Source organism: Aethalodelphis obliquidens, unplaced genomic scaffold (assembly GCF_003676395.1).
Source record: "Aethalodelphis obliquidens isolate GAN/ISIS:26980383/991018 unplaced genomic scaffold, ASM367639v1 scaffold74, whole genome shotgun sequence".
Classification (NCBI taxonomy): Eukaryota; Metazoa; Chordata; class Mammalia; order Artiodactyla; family Delphinidae; genus Aethalodelphis; species Aethalodelphis obliquidens.
Window position 1 is genome coordinate 7,634,603 of NW_020838018.1, and position 23,651 is coordinate 7,658,253.

The 23,651-nt window shown below is 51.3% G+C and overlaps 2 protein-coding genes across 4 annotated transcripts in view; one reads left to right on the forward strand and one right to left on the reverse strand.

Moving 5' to 3' along the window:
* Positions 1–7,686: 7,686 nt before the first annotated feature.
* Positions 7,687–11,739, reverse strand: DOK2 (docking protein 2). 2 transcript variants are annotated; one of them, XM_027092103.1, is made up of 5 exons: positions 11,586–11,739; positions 10,296–10,577; positions 9,985–10,063; positions 8,905–9,089; positions 7,687–8,406 (listed from the first exon to the last, which is right to left on the reverse strand). In XM_027092103.1, exons 1-5 carry the CDS (start codon positions 11,646–11,648, stop codon positions 7,777–7,779), a joined length of 1,239 nt encoding a protein of 412 aa, XP_026947904.1. In that variant the 5' UTR covers positions 11,649–11,739; the 3' UTR covers positions 7,687–7,776. The 2 variants fall into 2 exon arrangements, with proteins under 2 accessions (XP_026947904.1, XP_026947905.1); XM_027092104.1 differs by lacking the exon at positions 10,296–10,577.
* A 5,256-nt stretch (positions 11,740–16,995) lies between these two features.
* The window catches only part of XPO7 (exportin 7), an 85,504-nt gene continuing 78,848 nt past the window's right edge, over positions 16,996–23,651 (forward strand). For both annotated transcript variants that reach the window (XM_027092100.1, XM_027092102.1), the window contains exon 1: positions 16,996–17,105. In XM_027092100.1, the coding sequence (XP_026947901.1) occupies positions 17,088–17,105 (18 nt within the window). In that variant the 5' untranslated portion in view covers positions 16,996–17,087. The remainder of the gene's footprint in view (positions 17,106–23,651) is intronic.

The window sequence follows — 23,651 nt, forward strand, 5'->3', positions numbered from 1 at the left end:
TTGCGGGCTCTAGAGCACAGGCTCAGTAGTTGTGGTGCACGGGCTTAGTTGCTCTGCAGCATGTGGGATCTCCCTGGACCAGGGCTCGAACCCGTGTCCCCTGCATTGGCAGGCAGATTCTTAACAACTGTGCCACCAGGGAAGCCCAAAAGCTGCAACCTCTTGATACTTCTCCTTCCTCTGTGAGCAGGCAGGGTGGTCTTATCCCAGTTGCTCTCCCGGAAGCTGCCCTAGATAACTCCTCCATCCTGACTCCTCCCATCCCACTGGAACCTCTGCTTCCCCACCCAGTCACCATCTCAGTCCTTTCCTTCTCTTATCCACACCTTCCCACCCAACCCATCTTCCTCTCCATCCTCCGTCTTCTCTCCATCAACCTCTCCCCTGCCCTCACCTCATACTCATGGACCAAGTGCTTCCTGTCTATAGGTGGAAACAGGAGCCTGGGAGCCAGGAGCTGGCTGCTGTACCCTGCTTTGGAGTTGTGTGGGCAAGAAAGCTGCCCCTGAGGATCAGGGTCAAGGATAACGTGGGTGAGCGAGTTGGGGGTGGGGGATGGGGGAGGAGTGGAGTATAGTTACTGGAGGAAACTAGAAAGGGAATAGGACCACATAGCATCCCTTCCCATACGGACCAGGGAGGTAACCAGCAGAAAATGAACAGCCTTGGTCTAAGCTACCCTTAATTAACCTGGGCCTCTGGCTCAGGGCATTTGCTTGGGGACTTGCCAGTGGTGACTTTGGAGAAGGGAAGAAAGTTTTGCTCAGAGATAGTGAAGTAGGGGAATCCAGAGTCCCCTCCCCTTTGTCCCTCCCCCATCTACCTAAAAGGCTACAAATGATCTCCCTGTGGATGTCGCCAGTGTCAACATCAACGGTTTGTTCCTGCGGATTAAGCACAACGGTAAACAAATTCTAATAAAATGTAAATACATCTGAGAGGGATTTAAAACTCAACTTGGCCTCAGTTTCTTTAAGTGGAAGATAAGGACTCAGGCGAGAGGATTGCTAAGGCCTCTTTCTGGCTCAGACATTCTTCTCCTTGAAGTGTTAGGGTAGAGGGGTTTCTCGGCCCCCAGGGCACCCCAGGGCCCCGGCTGTGGAGGAGCAGGGCTGTGATGTGGCATGGAAAGGGGCACAGGAAGACAGGCGGGCATCAACAGGGGGAAACCTGCCAATTCACGGTTCTGTTAAGAGTTTGGTCTGCCAAGAAGTGCATCCCATGCCGAGGGCCTGCCTGCACCTCCTGCACCTACAGGCCTGGCTGCCAGGTTTCCGGCTTCACCAGAGGCGCGGCACCAACCAACCATGCCTCCAGACCCGATCAGGGCCTCTCGCCTTCAGCCCTCCTTCCTGCCACCCCAGGGACCTCCTGCCTCCAGTCCCAAGACAGCTCCTTTCACACTCCCACTCCCAAGGATTGTTAGTGGTTCGGGGATGCCCTGCCCCAGGACATTTGCATTTTAAAAGAGACCTGGGGGGTCTTCCCTGGTGGCACGGTGGTTGGGAGTCCACCTGCCGATGCAGGGGACACGGGTTCGTGCCCCGGTCCGGGAGGATCCCGCGTGCCGCGGAGCGGCTGGGCCCGTGGGCCATGGCCGCTAAGCCTGCGCGTCCGGAGCCTGTGCTCCGCAACAGGAGAGGCCACAACAGTGAGAGGCCCGCGTTCCGCAAAAGAAAAAAAAGAGAGACCTGGGGAGTTCCCTGGTGGCCTAGTGGTTAGGATTCTGGGCTTTGGGTCTTTCACTGCCATGTGGCCGGGTTCAATCCCTGGTCAGGGATCTGAGATCCTGCAAGCCACATGGCGCAGCCAAAATAAATAAATTTAAAAATAAAATAAAAATGAAAAATAAAATTTCCATAAAAATAAACAAATAAAAGAGGGCTGCTGGGAGAGGTTGGGTGGGTGGGGGGAAGTTGGGGTTGGACCAAAATGCTGAAGATGGGATTCCTGGAGCCGATGGGGGAAATGTTTCTGGATGTGGAATCCCCACAGGGCTCCACAAATCACCTGTGTCCACCCCACTGCAAGTAAAGTGGGCTTCATTTATTCTCTCCATCCTGAAATAGTTATCCGTGCCTACCTTGTGCCCAGCCGTGCGTTAAGTGCTAGGGGTACAAGGATGAATTAGGTTAAGAACAAATCCCACCCTTAGCACATTCTCAGTCTAGCAGAGAGACGGTAAACCTCCTTCCTGCCCAGCCTCCAGCTGCTGCTGCAGGGCAGCAGCCCCCGGGGGGTATGTGATCGCACCCGTTGGCAGGCCTTGACAACTGGACCCCCAGGTGCTCCTATCTGGCAGAAACCTGCCCCCACGCCCAGACGTGCCAGCTGCCAGACCATGAGGGGATGCAGCAGCTCAGATGAAAGGAGGCAATCTCCCCTGTGGCTTCTGCTCTCTGGCCTTTCCTCGGGCCAAAGGCCTTCTAGTCTAGAAAGCAGCTTCCCTCCCAAGCTCTCCCATTTCTGGGCTTGGGAAAGTGCAGGCAAGCCCCACTCTGCCTAGGTGTACAGAGTCTGCCGGCCAGGAGCCACCCAGTCGGGGGCTGAAAGGCCTTTGACGTTGCTGCCTTCCCCTCTCCTCAAATGGTCATCTGGTTTTCTTCCTTCTTATCAGAATCCCAACCAGGTCCTCCCATTTCCACAAAGCCTGAGTTCACCCCAAAGCGAAAGGACTCTGCTTCTCTGGGCCTCCATCCCCTGGCTTATGAGACAGACATCTCTGCCTGCCCACCTGGCAGAACCCCTGGGAGGTAAAGAGCAGTCGTGGGTAACACGGAGCTCTGTGGTCCAAGCACCGTTCTAGGAGCTATGCATTCATTCATTCACTCAGTCTTCACAACAAGCCTCTGAGAAACATATTATCTCCATTTTACAGATGTGGAAACAGAAGCACAGAGCAGATACCCAACGACACACAGCTAGCAAGGAGCAGAGCCAGAATTTGAATGTGTGTGTGCGCCTAACCAACTCTACTCAGCTGCCCCCAGAGCGCTTTATAAGTAAGGGAAAGCTGTATAAATTCAAGAACACTATTATTACCCAAATGCTGTTGCCCCCTCAGGCACACCTCAGGCACCGCCTAGCCCCTTCTGATCAGACACCTGAAAGGACAAGCCTGAGACGGTCCTGGGCTGCAAGTTCCAGAATTACTTAACCCAGCTCTGGGACTCCAGCTCCCCAACAAATCCCTCAGACCCTTCCTGAACCCACCAGCCACCTCTGGCCCAGGGATCCGGGAGCTGGTGTCAAGAAGAGGGCTCTGTCATAAAAGGAAACGAAATTGAGTTATTTGTAGTGAGGTGGATGGACCTAGAGTCTGTCATACAGAGTGAAGTAAGTCAGAAAGAGAAAAACAAATACCATATGCTAAGACGCATATATGGAATCTAACAAAAAAAAAAAAAAAGGTCATGAAGAACCTAGGGGTAAGACGGGAATAAAGACACAGACCTACTAGAGCATGGACTTGAGGACATGGGGAGGGGGAAGGGTAAGCTGTGACAAAGTGAGAGAGTGGCATGGACAGATATACACTACCAAACATAAAATAGATAGCTAGTGGGAAGCAGCCGCATGGCACAGGGAGGTCAGCTCCGTGATCTGTGACCACCTAGAGGGGTGGGATAGGGAGGGTGGGAGGGAGGGAGACGCAAGAGGGAAGAGATATGGGAACATATGTATATGTATAACTGATTCATTTTGTTATAAAGCAGAAACTAACACACCATTGTAAAGCAATTATACTCCAATAAAGATGTTAAAAAAATAATAATAATAAAATAAATACTTGTGATGGAGGGGAAAAAAAAGAAGAGGGCTCTGGAGGTGGGAGGGAGCAAGGAGGAAAGAGGCAGGCCTGGCCAGAGCCTGGAGATAGACGGGCCCTGCTCCATGCTGGCCAGTGTCAGGTGGGCCTGGGAGCTAAGGAGCGAAGCAGGTCAGTGATGTACAGCCCCGCCCGCCAGGGGGAAGCCAACCTGATGCCTAATCAGATCAGACACCCCTTCCCAGACCCCCTCATTCCTTCCCCTCCCCCTCCCAGCTCACTGACCTCCCTGCTCGCTTCCCAGCCGCACCCTCCCTGAGATCTCCAGCTGCTCCTGCTGATTTTATAAAGGGCTCTGGCAGGAGGCGGGCACCTTGGCTAATTGAATCAGCGCCCACGAGGCAGGAGGCAGGAGGCTGGTTAGCATCACGGCCGAAAGGTGGTGGCAGCGACAGCCTATGCGCAGCCATCAGGGAGGAGTCTGAGTGAGCAGAGAGGCCCAGGCAACCTGGGTCATGGATTATTCTGAAGCTCCAAGGTGGGAATTCACCAGGGGGCCCTGGCCGCCCCCACCACAGCCTGGGAGCAAGCTTATGGGATGGACCAGGGGCCAAGAGCACACACATGAACATACACACACCCACACCACACCACTGCTATGCTCTGGAAGAAAGAAAATGTTATACGAGGGGAGGCAGAGAGGGAAAAAAAGAAACATGAAGAATGATATAGCATGCTTGTGTGTGTGAACACACAGTTACACCAATCTGTGTACGCATCTCTGTGCTGGGCACCAGTCATGATGCCATTCTTATCTGCCCTGATGTCACCCCTGCATAATAATTAGCAAATAAAAGCAGTCCCTAAGTGCCCTGGTCACGGCAGAGGATCTCGTGGTATCGAGAGCTGCCAGGTAGCAGACCTGGAGCCAGGAGACCCTTTCTTGGTGGAGCTGTCTCTTGGTCTTACATTGCCCCCTCCCCTTCGAGACCAATCTGCTTTCTCCTGTATGAATTTGCCCCTTGACAGCAGGCTGCCAGAGAAACACTGTAAGAAGGGCTTCATCTCTGTGTTTCTGTTTGCGGAGATTCATGGCTGAGGCTCACGCCTGCATGAATCCATTTCTGTATAGCCACTCGGCGCGCAGACTCCACGCACGTCGGGGGGTGGGACTGGCCCAGGGAGGGAACTAAGGAATGATGCACATGTCCGAGGCGACGGTGCCATTGAGGATGGGCTGACCCAGCTCTCTGCAGGAAGACCCGCCCGCCCGGTCACATCTTCTGAGAGGGACCCTGCGGGCTTGGTCAGCATTCTCAGGACTCTCATGGCCCCTCCCACTTCCCCAAACGCTCCCTTCCCCTGCCCCCACCAGCCCTCCCCACCTTTCCCCAGGGCCCCAATCAACCACTTTCCCTTTCGAGCAAAGCTAGCTTCAGAAGGAAAAGCTCCGAATTCCTCGGATCCCAGCAGGGAGGAGAGAGGCCAGGAGAGGAGCAATTTTCAGCTTAGGGTCCCACACCTCTCGGAGGCAGGCTCCACAGTCCTCCAAGCGGGATTCTGAGGTTCTGAAGGGACAAGCCCTGAAATGCAGATTCTTCCGATGATCCCGCATTCTTTTGGGCAGTAAATCCTAAAGTTCCCTCCTTCGGGACCAAGCCCCCACGCCTGGCAGCAGCTAAGCCCCCAGTGGCCTTTTCCACAGGCTAACACTGCCCCCTGCTGGGATGCGCTGGGATGTCTGCCTCAAGTGCTCGGAAGGAAATGAGGGAGCATCCCTGCCTAAGAGCTCCCCAACTCCCACCTGGAGAGGGGAACTACTGAACCCCTTAGAGGCATTAGGCCTGCCTGCCTCCAGTGTATTCTGAAGCTAGGATTGGGTGGGGTGGTGGCAACCGGAATAGTCCTTTGGCACAGACAAGAGTCAGGGCTCCTGGAAGGCTTCTCCCTCTGTCTCCAGCCTGCTCACCCATTGCCTCAAATTCCTTTAATAAGGAGCAAAGGCATGGTGTGACATAATACTCGATCACAACCCACGTGGGAGGCTGGGAAGCCCACAGGTCTGTATCTTGTTTCCCTCCCCGGCTCCAGAGCCCCTTTCCAGCTGCTGCGGAGACTCCTCTAGCGGGATAGCGTAAGGCCATCTTAGCCTCAGTCAGAAACTAAGCTCACCTTCTTCCCCAGAACTGAGTCTTTCCCGAAACCCTATTTCTCTGTGTTCCACATCCAATGTGAATCTAAGATCTGCAGGCCCCATCTCTACAATGGCATTTGAATCCCCAGTCTTTCTGCATTTCCCCTCCCAATGAAGCTCACTCTGCCCCCAGACCATTTTCCAAGGGTTGTCGGGGTTACTGACCTAACACACAGCTCTACACAACGCCCTGCTCAAAAGCCTTGTCAGTAAGATTGGCCATGTGTTGATAATTCTTGAAGCTAACTGATGGATTCATGGGCATTTATTACACTACTCCTTCCGCTTTTGTGTATGTTTGAAATTTTCCATAATAAAAGAGTTAAAAAAAAAAAAGACTTTGTCATTCCTCCTTCCCCTTTAATTAGGTACAAATTCCTCCACATCACGGTTAGGATCTGCCTTCCCAACTAGATTGTCCCATGTCCCTTCCATTCTTAATGTAGAACTCTTTCCTGAGTGTATACATACCTCCCCCTACACCTCCATTCACGTTCTTCTACCTGGGATGCTCTTTTCCCATTGCTTCCCACCCTTGAAGGTCCACCTTAAATGCCACCTTCGACATGAAAACTTTCTTGGTCCCCCAACAAACAGCTATGTCCCTTGATCCCCAAGGCCTTGATTCACATCTTGTGGCACTTACGTCCACCTTTTCTGATAGACATGTGTGCCCTCATCTCAGCCTCCTCTAGACTGTAAGCATCGTGAGGCCAGGGCAGGCCTTACACGCAGTGCCCCATAATATTGGCTGAGTTGGCCTGTAGCAGAAACATACTGACATCCCTTTCCATGGAAGCGGGTTTTGATGAGAGGAGACAGCACAGAGCCTGCCTGTGGGGAAATGGGATACAAGGGCCAATGGGGAAGTTCAGAGCAGGAAGGGTTCTCAGTGCCTACATGGAGTCAGTTTACAGACGAAGAGGGCAAGTCTCAGGAAGGCAAGGGATTGAGTGGGAGTAGTTCCATTTCTAACGCTGAAGAGGCTCAACTCTTGCCTATCTTCCAGTCCAGGTTTACTCACACACACACACACAGCTTCCCCGCTATTTTTCTGGTGTTGACCCTACCCCAGCAAAGGGTTAGAGATGCTTGAAGATCTTTCCTGGGGCGCCCTGACTTGCACAGACTTCTACCTCTGTGGGTAGATGACGCTTGGGATGGAGCTTAGGCCCAGAGAGGACTTTGCTGCTGGGAGAGGAGGTGTCAGTGGTGGCTGGTTGAAGCATTCACCCCCAGCAGGGCTGTGCCTGTCCCATCCCCGCCTCATACACTCATGCTGCACAGAAATATTTCAGAAACGTTTATGCCACAGAGAAGTCCAAAACCTGCAGGAAGCTGCAGCCATCCTCCAGGCTGCCCGGAGCCACGGCTGTCCCCTGAAGGGGACATCAGCAGGCAGGTGGCCTGCATGAGCCAAGGAGCCAGGGCCACTTGCTGACATCCTTTTGTCCTCTGCCCTAAATCTGGAGGTTCCATTTAGGCCGGTGGGGGGTGGGGGGAAGAGGAAGTGGAAAAGGGGTAGGAGAAGTGTGGGTCTCTTCAGGGTACTCTTCCTGCTTTGGGATGGTGACTCACCCAGCTGGCCCTGGGAGGGACAACTCCTCAGGCCAGACTAAGGCGGCCAAGACTAGGGTTCTGGAAGGAGCGGAGGGAGGTTCCTGGGATGCGGTGGCCAGGAGGAGTCGCCGCAGAAGCTAGAAGGGAGGCCCGCCTGCCCCCCCACCACCACCAGCCTCTAAGCCCGGCCCAGCAGGCACAGGACCACTTCAGCCCTGGCAGCTGACGGAGTCCGCATCTCCTCCACCCTCCATCACTTTGGGCCTTTCTTAAGTACCATGACATTGTCATACTCAGTCCCCTGTGGCCAGCCAGAGGCAGCAAAGTCCTGTCCCGCTGGGTAGACATGCTGGAGGCCGCTGGGGTCCCTGTCAGCTGCGGCTTGCCCCCTCCAGGCCTCACCCCGGATCTCCTGTGGGCTGTCATACAGGGACAGGGCGGCCACCCCCTCAGGCTCATCGTATATGTGGTCGTGTCGGGAGGGCGGGTGCTCCTCGATGCTCTCGTACAGAGGGTCGGCCTGGGCCTGGGGAGGGACGGCCAGGATGCCCCTCAAGCTCTTCCGCAGGTTCTGTACCACTGCATCGAAGGGCACCGCGTACTCCCCCTCTGGGCCCCGCTGCAGCCGGGGGGCAGGAACCCTGACGGTGGTGGGCGATAGTGGTGGGAGTGAGTCGTGGGGTCGGGAGTAGGGACTCTCCGGCCGGGGCAGCGCCGCAGGGTTGGGGACTGGCTGGGTCGGGGGCCCAGGAGGGGAGGCGTTCTTCTGGGCAGCGATGGCCTCTTCCAAGGCCAGGAAGATCTCATTGCCTTGCCGGGTTTCAAACTCAAAGTTGCCCTCCCCTGAGAGGCAGCGCCGGCCTGCCTCAAAGGAAAAGGTTGCCTGGGTGGAGAAGAAAGCCGATGACTCGCAGGCCACTGGGCGGGGCTGCTTGCCACTCCCGGACCCAGCTCCCAACCACAAGCCTGTCCCCCCAGCCTCTCCCCAAGCTGCTTCCCCTTCCCTCCCGCCATGCTTTTGCTTACAAGCGAAGCCCTCTCTCATCTTTTCTCCTTCTTCCTCCCATCCATCGAGTATGAAGCTCGACGCAGAGTTCATCCTCCACCACGCCAGCCACTCTCCACCCTCCCACCTCTCCCCACCTCTTCCTCTCCTTTCCTTCTCCCCCACCTCGACCACCATTTCTCCCTGCCGTGGTTCTCTCCTCCAGCCCCTGGGCTGTGCTGTTTCTCTTCTGCTGGCCTTTATCTCGTCGTTTCTTCCTCCTCCATTCTCTCTTCCTTTGAGGGCCCCTTCACCCTCTCCCTGACGCTCTCTTTTCTCTCACCGCTCATCCTTCCTCTCACCTGCCCGCGGCAGCCCTCCCCCCCCCCAGCTCACCTTGTCCCGCCCAAAGCGCCGCAGGAACCTGTAGGGCCATTCATACAGCTGGGTGCCCAACTGAGGGCCGCCCCACAGCTCCAGGGCACTCTCCCCGGCCCGGAGGGTGTAGGATCCCCAGAGTCGGCACCTCTCACTGGCTTCTGTGGGTCTCACAGTCACAGCAAACTCCTTGCAGGGGGCCCCTGGGGAGAAGAGGGTAGACAAGGAGGCAGTTCATGGGAAGCAGCCGACCTGTCTCAACTCTGCCCTGTTTTACATAGCATGCCGGGTCTCCAGAAAAAGTATTACCCACGGCCCCATGACCCTGCAGCCTGCATCCTGAATGCTGAGCTGCCCTGCGCCAGGTCAGACTCCCTAAAATGCCAGGAACCTCCAGCCCTCCCTCAGGAGGCATCATGCCCTAGCCACACGCACCCCGACCCCGTACCCACATCCTTCCTGCCCCTCTCACCAGAGCCACAGCCTTATCTCCATCTCATCTCTCTCCCCAAGCCAGCTGCCTCCCCAGTCCCGACTGTCACAGCTGCAGATGCAGCTGACCCTGCCCTCCCAGCTCTCAGCCTACCCAGCCCCTGCCCATGCCATCAGGTGCCCTCCGAGAGGTGGAGCCTGGATGTCCCCCCCGCCATGTCCACCTGCTCTCCCCACGCGCCCACCCCGAGGGCTAGACAGAGAGCAGGAGGGGCCTTGCCTGGTCAGCAAAAAGCTCCCTTGCCGCAGGACAGCTCAAATCCACAGAAAGAAAACCATTCTTTTCACAGACAATCGCTCGGGTGCCAACAAGGGAGAGTTCAAGAGCCCCACCTTCACCTGGACCCCTCAGCCGGGCCCTTTCCCACCAGCAGGGCCTGCACAAGAGGGAGTGGGCCAAGGGTGCAGGGCTGACATTTCAGGCAGGCCAGCCTCCCCGACCTTGGGCTGTGCCGGAAGCAGCGATGCGGAGAGACTGATGAGGGGGCTGGCCGGGGCCGGGGGCAGCCACAAGGCAGGAAGACTGAGCCGGCAGCCGGCCAGCCCTCACCTCCTCCCCACCACGCCCTGGAGAGAGCACCCGGGGAGCAAAGGCAGGGCCCTCACCTGTGGTCGCACTGCTGTACAATTCATTCTCCTCCATGCGGGGCCGGCCGCCCTTCCCCTTCAGCTCCTTCCTCTGGCACTGGCGGGGAAGGCCCAAGACTCACCACCATCGCCAATCCCAAGCCCACCACTGGCCACCGCAAGCTTTCTTTCAAAACACACTCAGCCTACTGCCCTGTCTTTATTCTGAACTGGGATCCCTCACCCCCACCAAGGAACCACCTCCAGCATCCTGACCTTGGCTCTCACGACATCTGCCCACGGCAAGCATCCAGTGCCCCGTGCCCTTTCTACAGCCCTGGGCGACTCACGGGGAAGGCCAGGAGGCAGATGGCCTGTATCCAGTCACCCCGCTCTGCAGTGGGGGCCGCCAGCGCGTACAGGCGCTCCGTAGTCTCCAGGAAGAAGGTGCTGGTATCCCGGGGGCTGCTGACCTCCCCTCCGGCCTCAGCCACCCGCAGGCAGTCACTGAGGCGGATGATCTTCCGGGGGGCCTCTCCCCGGCGAGGCTTCTCCGGGCCCTCCTGGAGCTCCAGCCGGGCCAGGGCGCAGCCCGACCCTCCGTACAGCGCCGCCCCGAACCGGCGCCATTTCTGCCCCCAGATGCGTAGCAGGTGGGGCGATGGAGAGATGGTGCCCAGCGGGGAGAGAAGGACCCGGGGGAGACAGAGGTGAAGGTCGGGGGAGACCCAAGGAGGCAGAGAGCCTAACAGAGGCCTTAGGAGTTAGAAAGCATTGGAGATGCACCCCAAGCAATCCAATAAGAGGCCTACAATGACAGCAGAGAGGAAGCCAAAGGCAAGAAAGGCACAGGAGTGAGCCCCATGGAGGCGACTGCAGGGAGGCCGGGCAGGCCCAACCCAGGGGATCCAAGTCAAGAGGCAGAAAACCTGCGAGTCCCGGAGCCCAGAGGGCTGAGGAGGGCAGCCCAAGGGCCCAGACTGGGGAGCACGCTTCTCATTCTCTGTGAGGCCCCATAGAAGGCCCTGTCCCCCGGAACCTCAGCTGACCCTCCTGAACCTTCCCGCCTCATCCTCTGACAAGTTAGGCTATGAAAGAGACAGAGAGAGGAACCCCGGGGTGTGTCCGCTGAGGGAAGGAAGACGTCCTCATTCAAGGAGGCCAAAGAAGGAAAAGGAGTTTGGGCACAATGGGGCCCTGGCTCCCAGAGACCCCAGTTCAAGTCCAATAGCAGCCAAACGTACCCCACTGGGGCAGGAGAGGAGGAAGGAACCTCCACGGCAACCCTGAAGTATCCCCTCCACTGTGCCTTCCATTCCCTCCCAGGGTGTCCCGGTGAGAAGACGTCACCACAGAACAAGAAAGGCAAGAAAAGCAGAGTCAGAGCCTCTTTTTCCCCCTCCTCCCGGAGCAATGGCTGTCAGCAAAGAGCACAGTTTGGAGCCAGCTCGCAGAGGCAACAGCTGCTAAGGCAAGAGCCCTCCCAAGCTTGTACTCTGGGCCCAATGTGGTAGATGGCACAGTCTCCACCATCCCATAAGGGTTTGGGAACATTCCGGGGCCTCCTCTCCTCCCCAGGGAAGTCTCTAGCAGCCCCCCAGCCCCTCGGCTCAGCCCCAGCCCAGCCGTGCTCTTCCTACCTTCCCAAAAGTCTGCTGCTGCTGAAGGTACAGGAAGCCCTGCTTCACCGCCACATCCTCCATCTTCCCACCATCCTGGGCCCCTGAGCTTCAGCTCTCTGCTTCCACTCCCGCCCTCTTTCTCTCCTCTCTGCTCTATGTTCCCCCTTCTCTCAAGTTCATTTCCTCTCTGCCTAGAGTTCTGCACTATTCTCGTCTGCTCGATGACGACAGGCTGATAAGCCCTGTGGTTTCTTGCTCTGTGTGTATGTGTGTGTGTGTTTTCTTTTTGATGAGTGAGTTTCACGCTCAAGCCTCCTGCGTTTTCAGTGAGGAAGAGAGAATTTCCAAAAAGCCAAACTCCAGCGCTTTGGTGAGCAGCAACTCAGGTACAGAGACCCAGAAATGAAATTCGACAGTAAAACCAGCAGCCAAAGGCCCCCCATGCTCAAGCTGGATGCTTATTAGCGTGACAGAGCTAGGAGAGAACTTAGAAATCAATCAGCCCAAGTCTGTCATTTAAAAATGAGGAGACAGGCTCAGGAAGGTCTGAGGGATGGGTTCAAGGCCACCAAACCAGAACCCAGGTCTCTCAACTCAGTAGGAGCTGAGCCACACTCACACACACTGGACACATGAGCCTCGCCACTTTCACACACTCCACTGCAACAGTTTCAGTCTGTGGGGAGCACTCCCTGTCCCCCACAATGACACACACTTACACCACCTCCTTGAGCTTCTAGAAACATGAACATTCCCACACTGAAACATGCTATGCTCCCTGAGCACATCTCAACTGTCGGAGTTCACCTTCTTTCCAGCCTTTGAGAGCTTTATAAAGACACTGGAGTTCCATCTGAAGGTTAGCTTTTTAAGTTACAGTAGCAATTCTTATATTTTTTAAAAAAAAGCTTTACAATGATCAAAAGTGCTTCACAGTTACCAAAGTTTCCAGGCACACACTGTCTCCAGGCACCCTATCTAACCCTGAAAGAAGGAAGGGCAAGTATGAACACACCTGTTTGCAACCCTCCTGAGGTCACAGGAGCAGAGAAGGAAGTACCGGAGCACCTGATCTTTAATTCAACAGTCTTTTTATTGCTGACCCCTGAGTGGGATCCAGACTCCATGCAAGAAGATACATTGCTTTGGGGAAATCTAAGCTCCCCAGAGAATATTTAACTTAGATCCAGATGGTTTAGAGAAGCAATCTGAAGGAGGCATGGTGCAGAAATGTTGGGGGAACCAGAGAACTAGACCAGCACTCTTGGGGTAACCCCATAATGGGTGCTTATGTAACTGAGCCATTTCCTCTACCACAGGGGTTCGGTTGCCTTAGGAAGGAGAGCAGAACAGTACACCGCTCAGACCTTCTGCTGTACATGCCATGTGCTTTACCAAAACAGCTCTAAAAGATAAATGTTATGAGTTCTGGGAGGAGAGGACTGAGTCACGTAAAGCTCACGGCACTCAGCCCAGCTGCCTGGATTTGAACAGGTGAATCCACAGACCAAGGGGGAACCAAGGATGTCGGTGCAGGAAAAGCTCCTTGGGAAGTGGTTAGGAGTATGGAAATGGGTGGCCTATTCCATTTCTCTAGTCCCTTAGGGGAGGCAACATTACCTGGGGGCTGCATGGTGTGTGGTGGACTCAGCATCTCCTTATGGAGTGAGAAAAGAAGAGCTTTTCTTTTTTTTTCTTAGGGCCATCCTGGGGGCTGCCAGAGCAGTGCCTTTCAAACTTCAATGTGCAAATCTTGTTAAGAGTGCAGATTCTGATGCAGTAGGTGTGGAGTGAGACCTGAGATGCTGATGCTGCTGGTGGGTGGACCAGACCTGAGTTTGAGGAGCAAGACAACAGAGGATGTTCCCCCCACCACGTTCTCTGATCACCTCCCCGCGAAGTCGATTGGACACATTCCACTCAGAGCCACAGGGGGGCACCCGAGCTTGCCAGATTACTTGGAAACTATTTAAACCTGGAGGCCTGAGCCCCAGGAATTTCAGACACCCTGCATGCCATCCCTTGCCCGTGGGAGCTAGAAAATTTCTCTTCCCGTGGCTGTTGTCTGCAGCAGGAGTGAACTCAGAGCAACACCCACTTTTCCTAGCAGGACTTGTGGGAACCCCACAGAGGAAGTACTAACCCCAGTAACTTTCTGTCTGGCCACAGGCAAATCCTGTGAGCAGGGACCCAGAAGAGATAGCTCCAAGACACAGCAGAAGGGCAGAGAACCAGAGGCCCTTAGGTTACCCAGGCACCAATGATAAGGAGAGAAAGCAGCAAAGAGGAAAGGGTCCCAGTGGTTTATACTGAGGTCTGGGTGGGGGTGGGGTGCCCCTTGGCTCCTCATGGCTCTTATTGGAAAGAAAGGGACACGCACCTCATTTGTGCCTCAGTATTCGCCACCAGGACGCTTTCCTTTACAAAGGTTTCTCTCAGCGGGAGTTAGGAACCATACAGATTAAGAGATCACAGCTGCAGGAACTTGGCAACTTTTTGTTACTATCCTCACCAGTGATTAGCAACTAAATCTTTAACACAAAAGGGCTTCTGGGCTTGTCTTTGGGGGCAAGAAAGGAAGGAGCAGAAGAGACTGATTCCTTGGACATGTCTGGAGATTAGGCAACACCCCCCCCCCCCCCGCGAGGATGAACGGGGAGGTGCAGCTACTCAAGGGGCAGCTCTGGACACACAACAGGAAAGAAGGTATAGAATGGGCAAGGAGCTGGGGGGGTCCTGAGAAGGATGGAGGACTGAGCACAGAAAAAACGTGAGCGGGGTTCATGAAAGATTCCATCCCTGCCTCCTCCCACCCCAGTGGCTCCTGACTGTGGGGAGGAAGGACCAGTCTCTTGAGTTTCATCCCCAGTCCTCACCTTTTCTCCACTACGTATATCATTATTAACATAATAATGTTACTTAACATTGTGATAACACTTCAAACTCTTTATGTTCTCATAAGACCCCAAATGCACCCTAGAATGAGACTGAGATAGGAAGAATTTAATTAACTCAAAAGTTTTTGGTTTTTTGGTTTTTTGTGTTTTTTTTGAGCATCTACTCTGTGCAGAAGTAGGAGAGACAGAGCATAAACAAGACATATATAGAATCCCTGTTTTCATCGTGGTTCTTTTCTAGTTGAAGACCCAGACAATGAAAAGAATAAATATGTAACTAAATAGTTTTGTACAGACAGTGATCAATGCTGTAAGTATGACAGTGAAGGGTTCAGGGACAACTTTCAATAGAGCCGGTGAGAAAAGCTTCTCTGAGGAGATAACAACTGAACTAAGACATCAGTGATAAGAGGGAACCAGCCACTTAAAGATCTGAGGGGAAAACATTCCAGGCAGAAGTTCCTTCAAGGGCAAAGGCCCAGAGGCAGGTACAGCTGGATGTGAGGAAGTGCAAGAAGGGCAGAATGACCAGAGCATTGTGAGCCAGAGGGGACACGGAGAGAGGGTCCCATCACATGGCCTCTTGGGCTATAGCAAAGATTTGGAATGTACTCTAAATGTAATGGGAGGCCACTTGAGGATTTTTAAGCAGGGCTGTGAACTGATTTATGATTTTAAAAGGATGTTCTGCAGCTATAGGGAAAATGGATTATCATGGGGCAAGAAGGGAAGCAGGGAAAGAAAGGACTGTATTATCAGAGCCCAGGATAAATGTGATGGTGGCCTGGATCAGGGTGCTAGCAGTGGTGATGAAGAAGAGTGGCCAGATTTGGGTATGTACCGGATATAGATTCAACAGGATTTGCAATGGATATGGGGGGACTGTTGAAACACTAAGTAATCAGGGCAACTCCTGGGTTTTTAGTTTGAGCAACTGGGTGAATGACGGTATCATTTACTGAGAAAGGGAAGATAGAGGGAGAGAAACAGGTGTGGGGAAGGGTTTTGGTGGGGGGTGGATTTGGGCCTGGCCCACAGGGAGCTGCTATTTCTACGCAATCAAGCAAGTAGGGAATTCGAAGACTGCCACGGCAATCATCACGTCAAGAAGATACCAAGGAAGCACCTGACCCACCACCCCTGCTCTCTACCCTCAGGGAGCTAAGGATTGGACATTGGAAAGTTGTTGAAAAACAAAAACAGAAAAATCCCACATCTCAGGGTCTAGACCTGCCAAAAGCAACAGTCAAACGCTCTGCCTCCAAAGTCTTCTCTGAGTGAATCTAATTGGCGGAGCCGAACTTGCATACAGAACCCTAGCTGCAAGGAAGTCTGGGTAATGTAGTTTTTAGGTGTCCTACCTCTGCAAATCAGGAAGACACACTCGGAGGAGGACGAAGCTTGAAATGAATGCTGAGTACCAGTCCTCTCGATCCACAACAGAAAGTGTGTGTCATTCACTACTATAATCAGTTCCATCGCACGTGGTGGCCCCTAGTCAATACAAACTTCAGACAACCAATACTCTCAGAATCCAGCTAAAATCTAATCTGGGGGCCATGATTGGAAGCCAGAGTGGAATCCAATTGAAAACGGGATCCGGCATTATCTGACACGGATCATTCCTAGTGGGAAAGGCTGGAATTGGCCTCAGCAGGCAGAGCCTTAACTGACCTGACCCAGAGGGATGGCTTCCCCACTCAGACTGAGCCAGGGGTCCTAAAACTCCTTTATCACTCCCCACCACCACCTCCCCCAGCTTCTGACCCCTCTCAGGAGGCAGCCTAGACTGCTGGTTAAGATAACAACCTATTGGGGAAGATCGGAACCGTGCCTTCTGCACGTTTCCAACATCACCACTCTTTGGCGGCTACTTCCATGAATGTTCATCGTGGAGAAAAGGATAGAAATGGAAACAAGGAGATTTGGATTGCTGGTAAAACCCAGGATCAGAGAGCAGTGGCTCCTGTCCACTGGAGCTGAAAGACACAAACAAATTCGGCCACCGTCGGCAGTGTAAAGTAAAGAATAATGTCGGCGCCCCAAGCGGGGGTTTTGGGCGGTGGGCGCACCGGAAGACCCCCCTGGGGGTGTGGTGTTACAGCAGTGGCGCGGCCGCAGAGCGGTAGGGAGCGTCCGGGGGCACGTCGTGAGGACACTCGGGAAGAGAGGAATCCGCCAGGTGCAGGGGTCTGGGCGGGGACAGGTCCTGGCCCCTCGAGGAGCCCTCGCGAAGCCGATGAGCTAAGGCGGCGCCAACTCCCGCTACCGCTCTCGCCCGCCCGCCGGAGCGAGCACGGCCCCTTTAAAATCCATGTAAACAAAGCTTTGTTCCCCCGGCCCCCTCCCCTCGCGCCCCTCGGTCCGCTCCTTCCTCCACCCGCCCGCAGCGTCTCCGGGCCGCTGACGTTGCCGCGCCTTTACGCCGTCCCAACGGCGCTGCGCATTCTCCAACCGCGGCCCCGGCCGCCCGGGCCTACGCAGACGGGCGGTGCTACGCCGCGAGCGCTGCGCGACGAGCCCCCAGCGCGCAGGCGCAGCGGCGACGGCGGCGGCGGCGGCGGCCCGGCCGAGGTGCGCGCTGGGGGGGAGGGGGGCCGGAGAGGAGCATGAATGGAGCAAAATGGCGGATCATGTGCAGGTGAGAGGAGCCGCGGGGGAGGGGGCGGCCGCGGAGAGTGGGGAGTGGGGTCGCACGCGGCCCAAGGGGCTCGGGCCGGCTCGGGGCTCACCGGGCCCGCGCCGCCGCCACTCGGGGCTCCGGAGCCGCCGCCCGTCCCGGAGCTCTGGGGCCTTTCCCGCCTCCTGGGCCGGGGGCCTCCTCCATCCCCTCCCACCCCGTCCCACGCCTCTCGCGCTGGGCTGGAGGTTCAGGGATCGGCGCCCCAGCTGGCACAGCCTACATCGCTTATCAGTGACTGTCCTCCCACTGGAGGGAGGCCTCTTGCAAGTCCTCAGTGCCCCCCAAGACGGGGAGGGGAGGGAGACCCCTTGCCGACTCTGTCCTGAGGGGAACTTCCCCATCACACCCGCCAGCCCTAAACAGATAACAAAAAGAATATCTCGCACTGACAAACCTCGCTCTACCGAGTCTTTCCCGCCGCCTTCCTCTTCACGCCCCCGAGTACAAGAGACCCCCCTCCGGCCTCCTCCCCCCTCCCACGGATGCGTCCTACACTCCCCCACTGCTGGTCGCACAGCCTGCAGGGCCGAGCTCCCCTGTCCTCCAAAATGGGTGCTCAGGCCTGGGCCCGCCCTCCCTCCGGTGCCCCTATCCCCAGTGAAGGAGTTGAGTGCCCACACCTCCTCTGAAACACGGGGTGGAGGGGGTGTGTCTGAAACGAGAGATGCAACGTTGGGTGCAGACGTTGCTCTGGAGGGTCCTGATCGGGCTCCAGGGCTGCCCCAGGCGTGCTTTGGGCCCAGGCCACTTTTCTTCAAAGACACGGCACAGGCCCTAGGAAGGGACAACCCATACCGAACCTAATAGTAGCTGTAGGACTCAGGGTTATTTCTTGCAAACTCGATAAAGTTTTTCCTCTCTGTGCTTTAGATCTGATATTTTTATGACAGTTATTGTTACAAATCTGTTGTCAGAAACCTTTGGATTTTCTAGCAGAGGTTTTGTATTGTGGGAAGTAGAAAAGAGGATAACAAGTGTCGCCTTATTTTGCATACTGTATAGTTATCATTCCTCGAGTAAAGAGGATGATCTTATTCCTCACATTATGTCTACAAGGAGGTGGATGGTGTGACTTCTACCAATTTCTTTGGGAGAGAAGGGACTAAATAAATTCTCAGGCCAGGGATCAGTAGAGTAAATCTTAGAAGTGTGAGGTACAAGTTATCAGGACAGAATTATATCAAAAATTGTAATCACAGATGGAAGACCACAGGATTTGTGTTTCAAAGCCAGTATCGTGGCCTAATTCAGAAGTAGCAGTAAAACTTGGTACAAGGTGATAGTAATAATAATAGTGAGCACCTTGAGTTTTATAGCAGCCATTTCTAAGAAGCGTGAAGGATTTTTTATGTGTTTTTTTTTTTAATTCTTCCATTCTAAAGGAGTAGATAGGCAAGAACTACTTCTGTCATTTTGAAGAAACAAACCAAAGCACAGAACTTATATGAGATTTGCTTAGGGTAAGGCTAAAGTGGATCAAAGGCTTTTGACTTTGGGTCCCGTGCTCTTATCTATTGGGGGAAAAAAAGTAGTGTCTGTGAGCATTCCAGAACATGGTTTGAATAGATAGCCTTTCTGAATGATGCTTTGGAAGGCAGAGGAAGTCCGTGTACTTTTATGAATATACATCTGTTTTATCTCTTGCAAAGAAGTTTCTCTTAATGTGATCTCTCCTACCTTTTGAACAAAAAGGTTGTCATTCCTCACTAGAGGAAAGTCAAGATGGGTCAAAGCAGTCTTCATAGCAATTATGTCTCAAAGGAGGGTCTGCCTTATTTTTAGTAAGGGGATTTTTTCCCCCACCCATCCCCAAATAAAAATCTACCAAAGTAAGAATTTATTAATTTTTCAAAACAAAGAGGACTATGCCAGTCCATTGTTTTATTTGACTTTGGAGAGTTGTAGTATGTTACTCTCTAAATTAGCGGTCTTTATAACAACAGGGTAAGTTTGCGAGAGCTTTTTCTCTTTAAATAGAATGGGGCATATTGCTTTTCTTTGTTAGACCACTAGATTACTTTTAGTATTGGATACTCGGAAAGTTTAACGTGGTACCTTATTGTAGCAGAAAACCTTCCCAAGAAAAAGATAGATTCTCCCCTGTGTGGAAAGAGTAAATAAATGAAAAGATTAAAGACAAATCTGAAGTGCATTGAGGGGGAATATTTTTCTGAAAACACTATTGGAACATGAAGTTTAAAAAGGAGCCTATCAAAGGTCCAAGACTGATTATTTGAAAGTTTCATAGTAATACTAAATAGTTGACTTATTATGTATCTAGTGCTTGTCTGAACCACCAGGGTGAGCAGTTTTTTTCGTTTTGTTTTTTTTCTATTGACACTAAGCAAGTGTCATATGATTCTCAGGCTGGAGTCCTGAGCATCTCTTCTGATAAGTGTTTAATGGAAGTCACAAAATGGTAGTAATGGGAAAATTGTAATATTTGTGTCTTTTAGCTCTGTTGGTGTCATAGTCAAGCCTCTTAAGAAGAGAGACTTGTAAGAAAGAATCTCCTTGTTGTGATGAGTTTCTTATTCTTGGTCTTAGATGACTCTAACACCCACCATAGAGGCAGTGATTAACTGTAAAAAAAAAAAAATCAAACTCATTTGTGTTTATCTTCATAAAATGAACACTCCTCCTTCCTTTTTTTTTTAATATCTAAAGTTAGATAAGATAATGAGGATTCAGTATTTCCACTTGCTGACTACTTATTGTAAGGAAATGAAGATGGCTTAGTGTACAGTGGAAATGAAAAAATTAAGGATCAGATGTTAGCTTTAATAGTGCTAGCTGTATTCAGGCTCTTGAGAGGAAAAGGAAAGCGTATATAATAATTGTATATTAAGTATATTTAACATATAATTATATGTAAATATATTAAATGAAGGATAACTCTGGAGTTCATTGGATTTATTATGTTGTTATGCTGGGCCTTACCCACAGTCTTACAGTATTATTTACTGGGCTCTGTATTATGACTGTGTAGTAACAGAAAATACGATTTTCAGATAGTCATATTTGTTTAAATATTGACCACCAGTGTAACTCTAGAGAGTCAAGAAGAATCATTTAAACTGGCAGGTTAAAATTTAACAGAGTGCAAAAGTTTAGCCTGATTAGAGCAAAAGATAGTTGTCTTTTTAGCTTTTAAAACTATGCAAGGAAACATCAGAGGATCTACCCGTGGTTCACTTTGAGAAGAGAATTCTGTACAACTTTCGAACATTTTTAATGGGAAAAAAAGAAAAAACAGTTACTTTTCTAACTTTCTTTCAGTTAAGCTAATACCATAAAGTTTAATGTGTGCAAGGCCCTTTGCTGTGCTGGGCACTGCAGAGGATTCCAGGCTGAGAAAGATACTGGAGCCAGACTGCTGAAGTGTCAAATTCTAATGCTGTGTTGGGCAGGCTTCAGAAGGCAAATGGATACAAGAACTTAATACATTGATTTCAAAGCATGCTACGTTTGTGTTGGATGATATGAAATAGCTACGTCCCCTCACTCACCCCAGCTACCTCTTCTGTGGAGTTGTATAAATAATATGTCTGTATTTTAAAAGAACATATTTATATGTACTTGATAATTCTGATTTAGTTTTACTTCCTCTCGTGAGAAAAACCTTCAGAAAAATTAAGGGTTGTATATATGCATGTAGTATCATTCAAACACTTATGCAATAAAACAAAATATATTACTGTAATGGAATCTCTATTTAGATGGAGCCAGGAGAAAGGAGCATTAAGAAGATCCCTGGTCTGTATCTTACAGATAAATTAACTTCCATTTGATCCAGAAATTGATATTCATAACCACCAGCTGTATTTTCTTTTTTCTTAGTTGGGTTTTGAAACCAATATTGTACCACAGCCCTTCAAGAAGGGAAAGTTGCCAGTTTAAACCGATAAGCTGATGTCTCTGTAGGTACAACTACTGAGGCCACTTTGCTCACTTTAGTATACTAAGGAAGATAGTATTTAGATGTTGCATCTTTTTTTTTTTTTTTAACACCAAACATATATTATCTCACAGGTATTCTGAGTCAGGAATCCGGGAGTGGCTTAACTAGATGGTTCTAGTTCAGGGTCTTTGATTTGCCCTCAAGCTGTGAGCCAGGCCTGCAGTCCTTCTCAAGGCTTGACTGAGGATGGAGAGCCTGTTTCCAAGCTCACCCACATGCTCACTGGGAGGCATCATCAGTTAGTTGCTTGCAGGCAGATGGGCTAGGGGCCACAGCGCCTCACTGGCTGTTGTCTGGGGGTTTCAGCTCTTTACCACATGGACCCTTCCTAGAACATAAATTTTAAGAACTTCTGTTTTACATTATGTAATGATGTCTGCTATGTATAAGTGACCCATCTTTGTTACTGTTTTTTTTTTAACCTCTTATTGAAATATACCTTCGGACAGGTGCAAAACTCGTAACTGTTCAGCTTGATGAATTTTCACAAAGTGAACACTCTTGGGAATTCCTGGTGGTCCAGTGGTTAAGACTCCACACTTTTCCTGCCTAGGGACCAGGTTCGATCCCTGGTCAGGGAACTAAGATCCCACAAACCGCACAGTGCCGCCAAAAAAAAAAAAACCAAAATGAACACTCTTCTAACCAACACCGAAGTCCCTCTGGTGCCCCCCGCTCAACAACTACCCATAGATCCTTCTGCCTGAGGGTAACTATTGTACTATCCTGCCATTTAATTTTTAAGTATGCTTTTAGGAGTCCAGCTGAGGAAGTCCTGTCCATGAGAGCTTAAACTTCAGAGCCAGGGGAGAAGCTGTATAGAGCAGTGGTCCTTCAGCTGTGGGGGGAGTTGGTTTGTTTTTTTATTTTTTTAGAATGTAATGGCAGCTGTGTGCTCTCTAAGGAGGGAAAGTATACCTACACAAAGATTTGCCTACAGTTTCAGGCCATTCATGAACTTTAGAACCCGAGTTTAAAGATACATTCCTTTTTAGATGAAATGCTTACCACATTTTATTGAGAAACTGATTTACAAGTCTTTCTCTTTTGACCTGTGTGAAAGGCTAGTTCTCGGTCTCACTGTGTATTCCTGGAGAGTTACATGCAGGCTGAATTTTTAAATATGGAATTCTTGAGGATGATTAAAAACAGTTAATGACTATTAAGCATCTGATGGCCTGTTCCTAGACACATGCAAGAAAGTACAAGATGTAATGCCCTATTTTCGGGGGCGTTGCATGTTAATTGGAGAGATAACGAGCCTGGGTTGAGTTGTGAATTTGCAGTGAGACATTGGTTTTTGTCAGCATGTCTCTGAATGAAGGGACTCTTGCTCCCATCACCTTTTTCCTCCAGTCCAGTACATCTGAGTTCACGCCCCACACTTATAGTGACTCACTGTGACAGGGAATTCTCAATGGAATGAGATTGGTACCCAGGAGTCATATGAAAATCTTGCGGAAAGGAGGGGAATTGTCAAAAATTGGGTCTTAAGTATAGCTGATATTTGCATCCCTCGCTTTTCACTCCTTCATACATGTTTGTGCGCACGCACACGAAAACACACATACACACATGCTCCTACCGTCATAAATGGAAAAGATGTGTTTGAGAGAAGGCAGCATTGGAAACTTCATGCTAGCATTTATTGGACTTTTAGCTGCTTGCCATTTTACATGATCTCATTTAATGCTCACAGCCAGTCTATAAGGTAGGTATCATAGAGATAATAGTAATGGAATGTTCCTTGAAATAGGTTGATGAAAGGACTTAGTGTCTCCAGAAGACCAGAGAACTGTTGGAAGATTTAGGTGACAGTTGTGGTGGTGGTTATTGTACAACTTACTGGTGGGGGACCTTGGTTGGGGGTAGATGAAAGGGTGACAGCAACATTTATGGAACATCTGTTATATGCCAGCACCATGCTAAGCCCCTTTATTTGTATTATGCCATTTAACTGGGCAATTCATTTAGTCTCCTTGAACCTGGATTAGGTGATCTCTTAAGTCTCTTATACTTCCAGCATTGTGGCTGGCATTTCCAGTTGTCATTCCTTACCGTTCTCTCCCAAGTAAACTACATGTTCTCAATTCATATGTACATTGTCATAAATTTTCCTAAAATATTTATTTTTTTATAATATTTTTTAAAATATTTATTTCCTAAAAAATTTATTTCCTAAAATATTTATTTCCATTTCTTCTATCTTAAATATGCCTTCTTCTACCCCACCTCCCAATTTCTTAACTCTCAGAGGTGGTGTTTTTTTGGGGTGGGGGTACTAATAGTCTGTAGCACATCTCACAAACTGAGCTCTGATATACCCCAAATAATAAGTAAAGAGCCCTCTTAGTTGGACAGTAAGTAGTGAAGGACATTTTCTGTGGGCCAAGAAATTAACATTATTAGTCAGATGTTGTTGCTTGTAGACTGAAAAATGATTCTCACTTAAAAGTCCCTGGGTTTGGGGCTTCCCTGGTGGCACAGTGGTTGAGAGTCCGCCTGCCGATGCAGGGGACATGGGTTCGTGGCCCTGTCCGGGA

What these genes read in the sequence shown, in the direction of transcription:
- DOK2 (XM_027092103.1), bottom strand. Translation starts at nt 11,648, where the DNA reads ATGGAGGATGTGGCGGTGAAGCAGGGCTTCCTGTACCTTCAGCAGCAG. An exon ending in TCTGCCTCCTGGCCTTCCCC is followed by an intron (nt 10,064 to 10,295) that starts GTGAGTCGCCCA and finishes CTTCCCCGCCAG; the next exon opens with TGCCAGAGGAAGGAGCTGAA. An exon ending in GGCGCTTTGGGCGGGACAAG is followed by an intron (nt 8,407 to 8,904) that starts GTGAGCTGGGGG and finishes TTCTCCACCCAG; the next exon opens with GCAACCTTTTCCTTTGAGGC.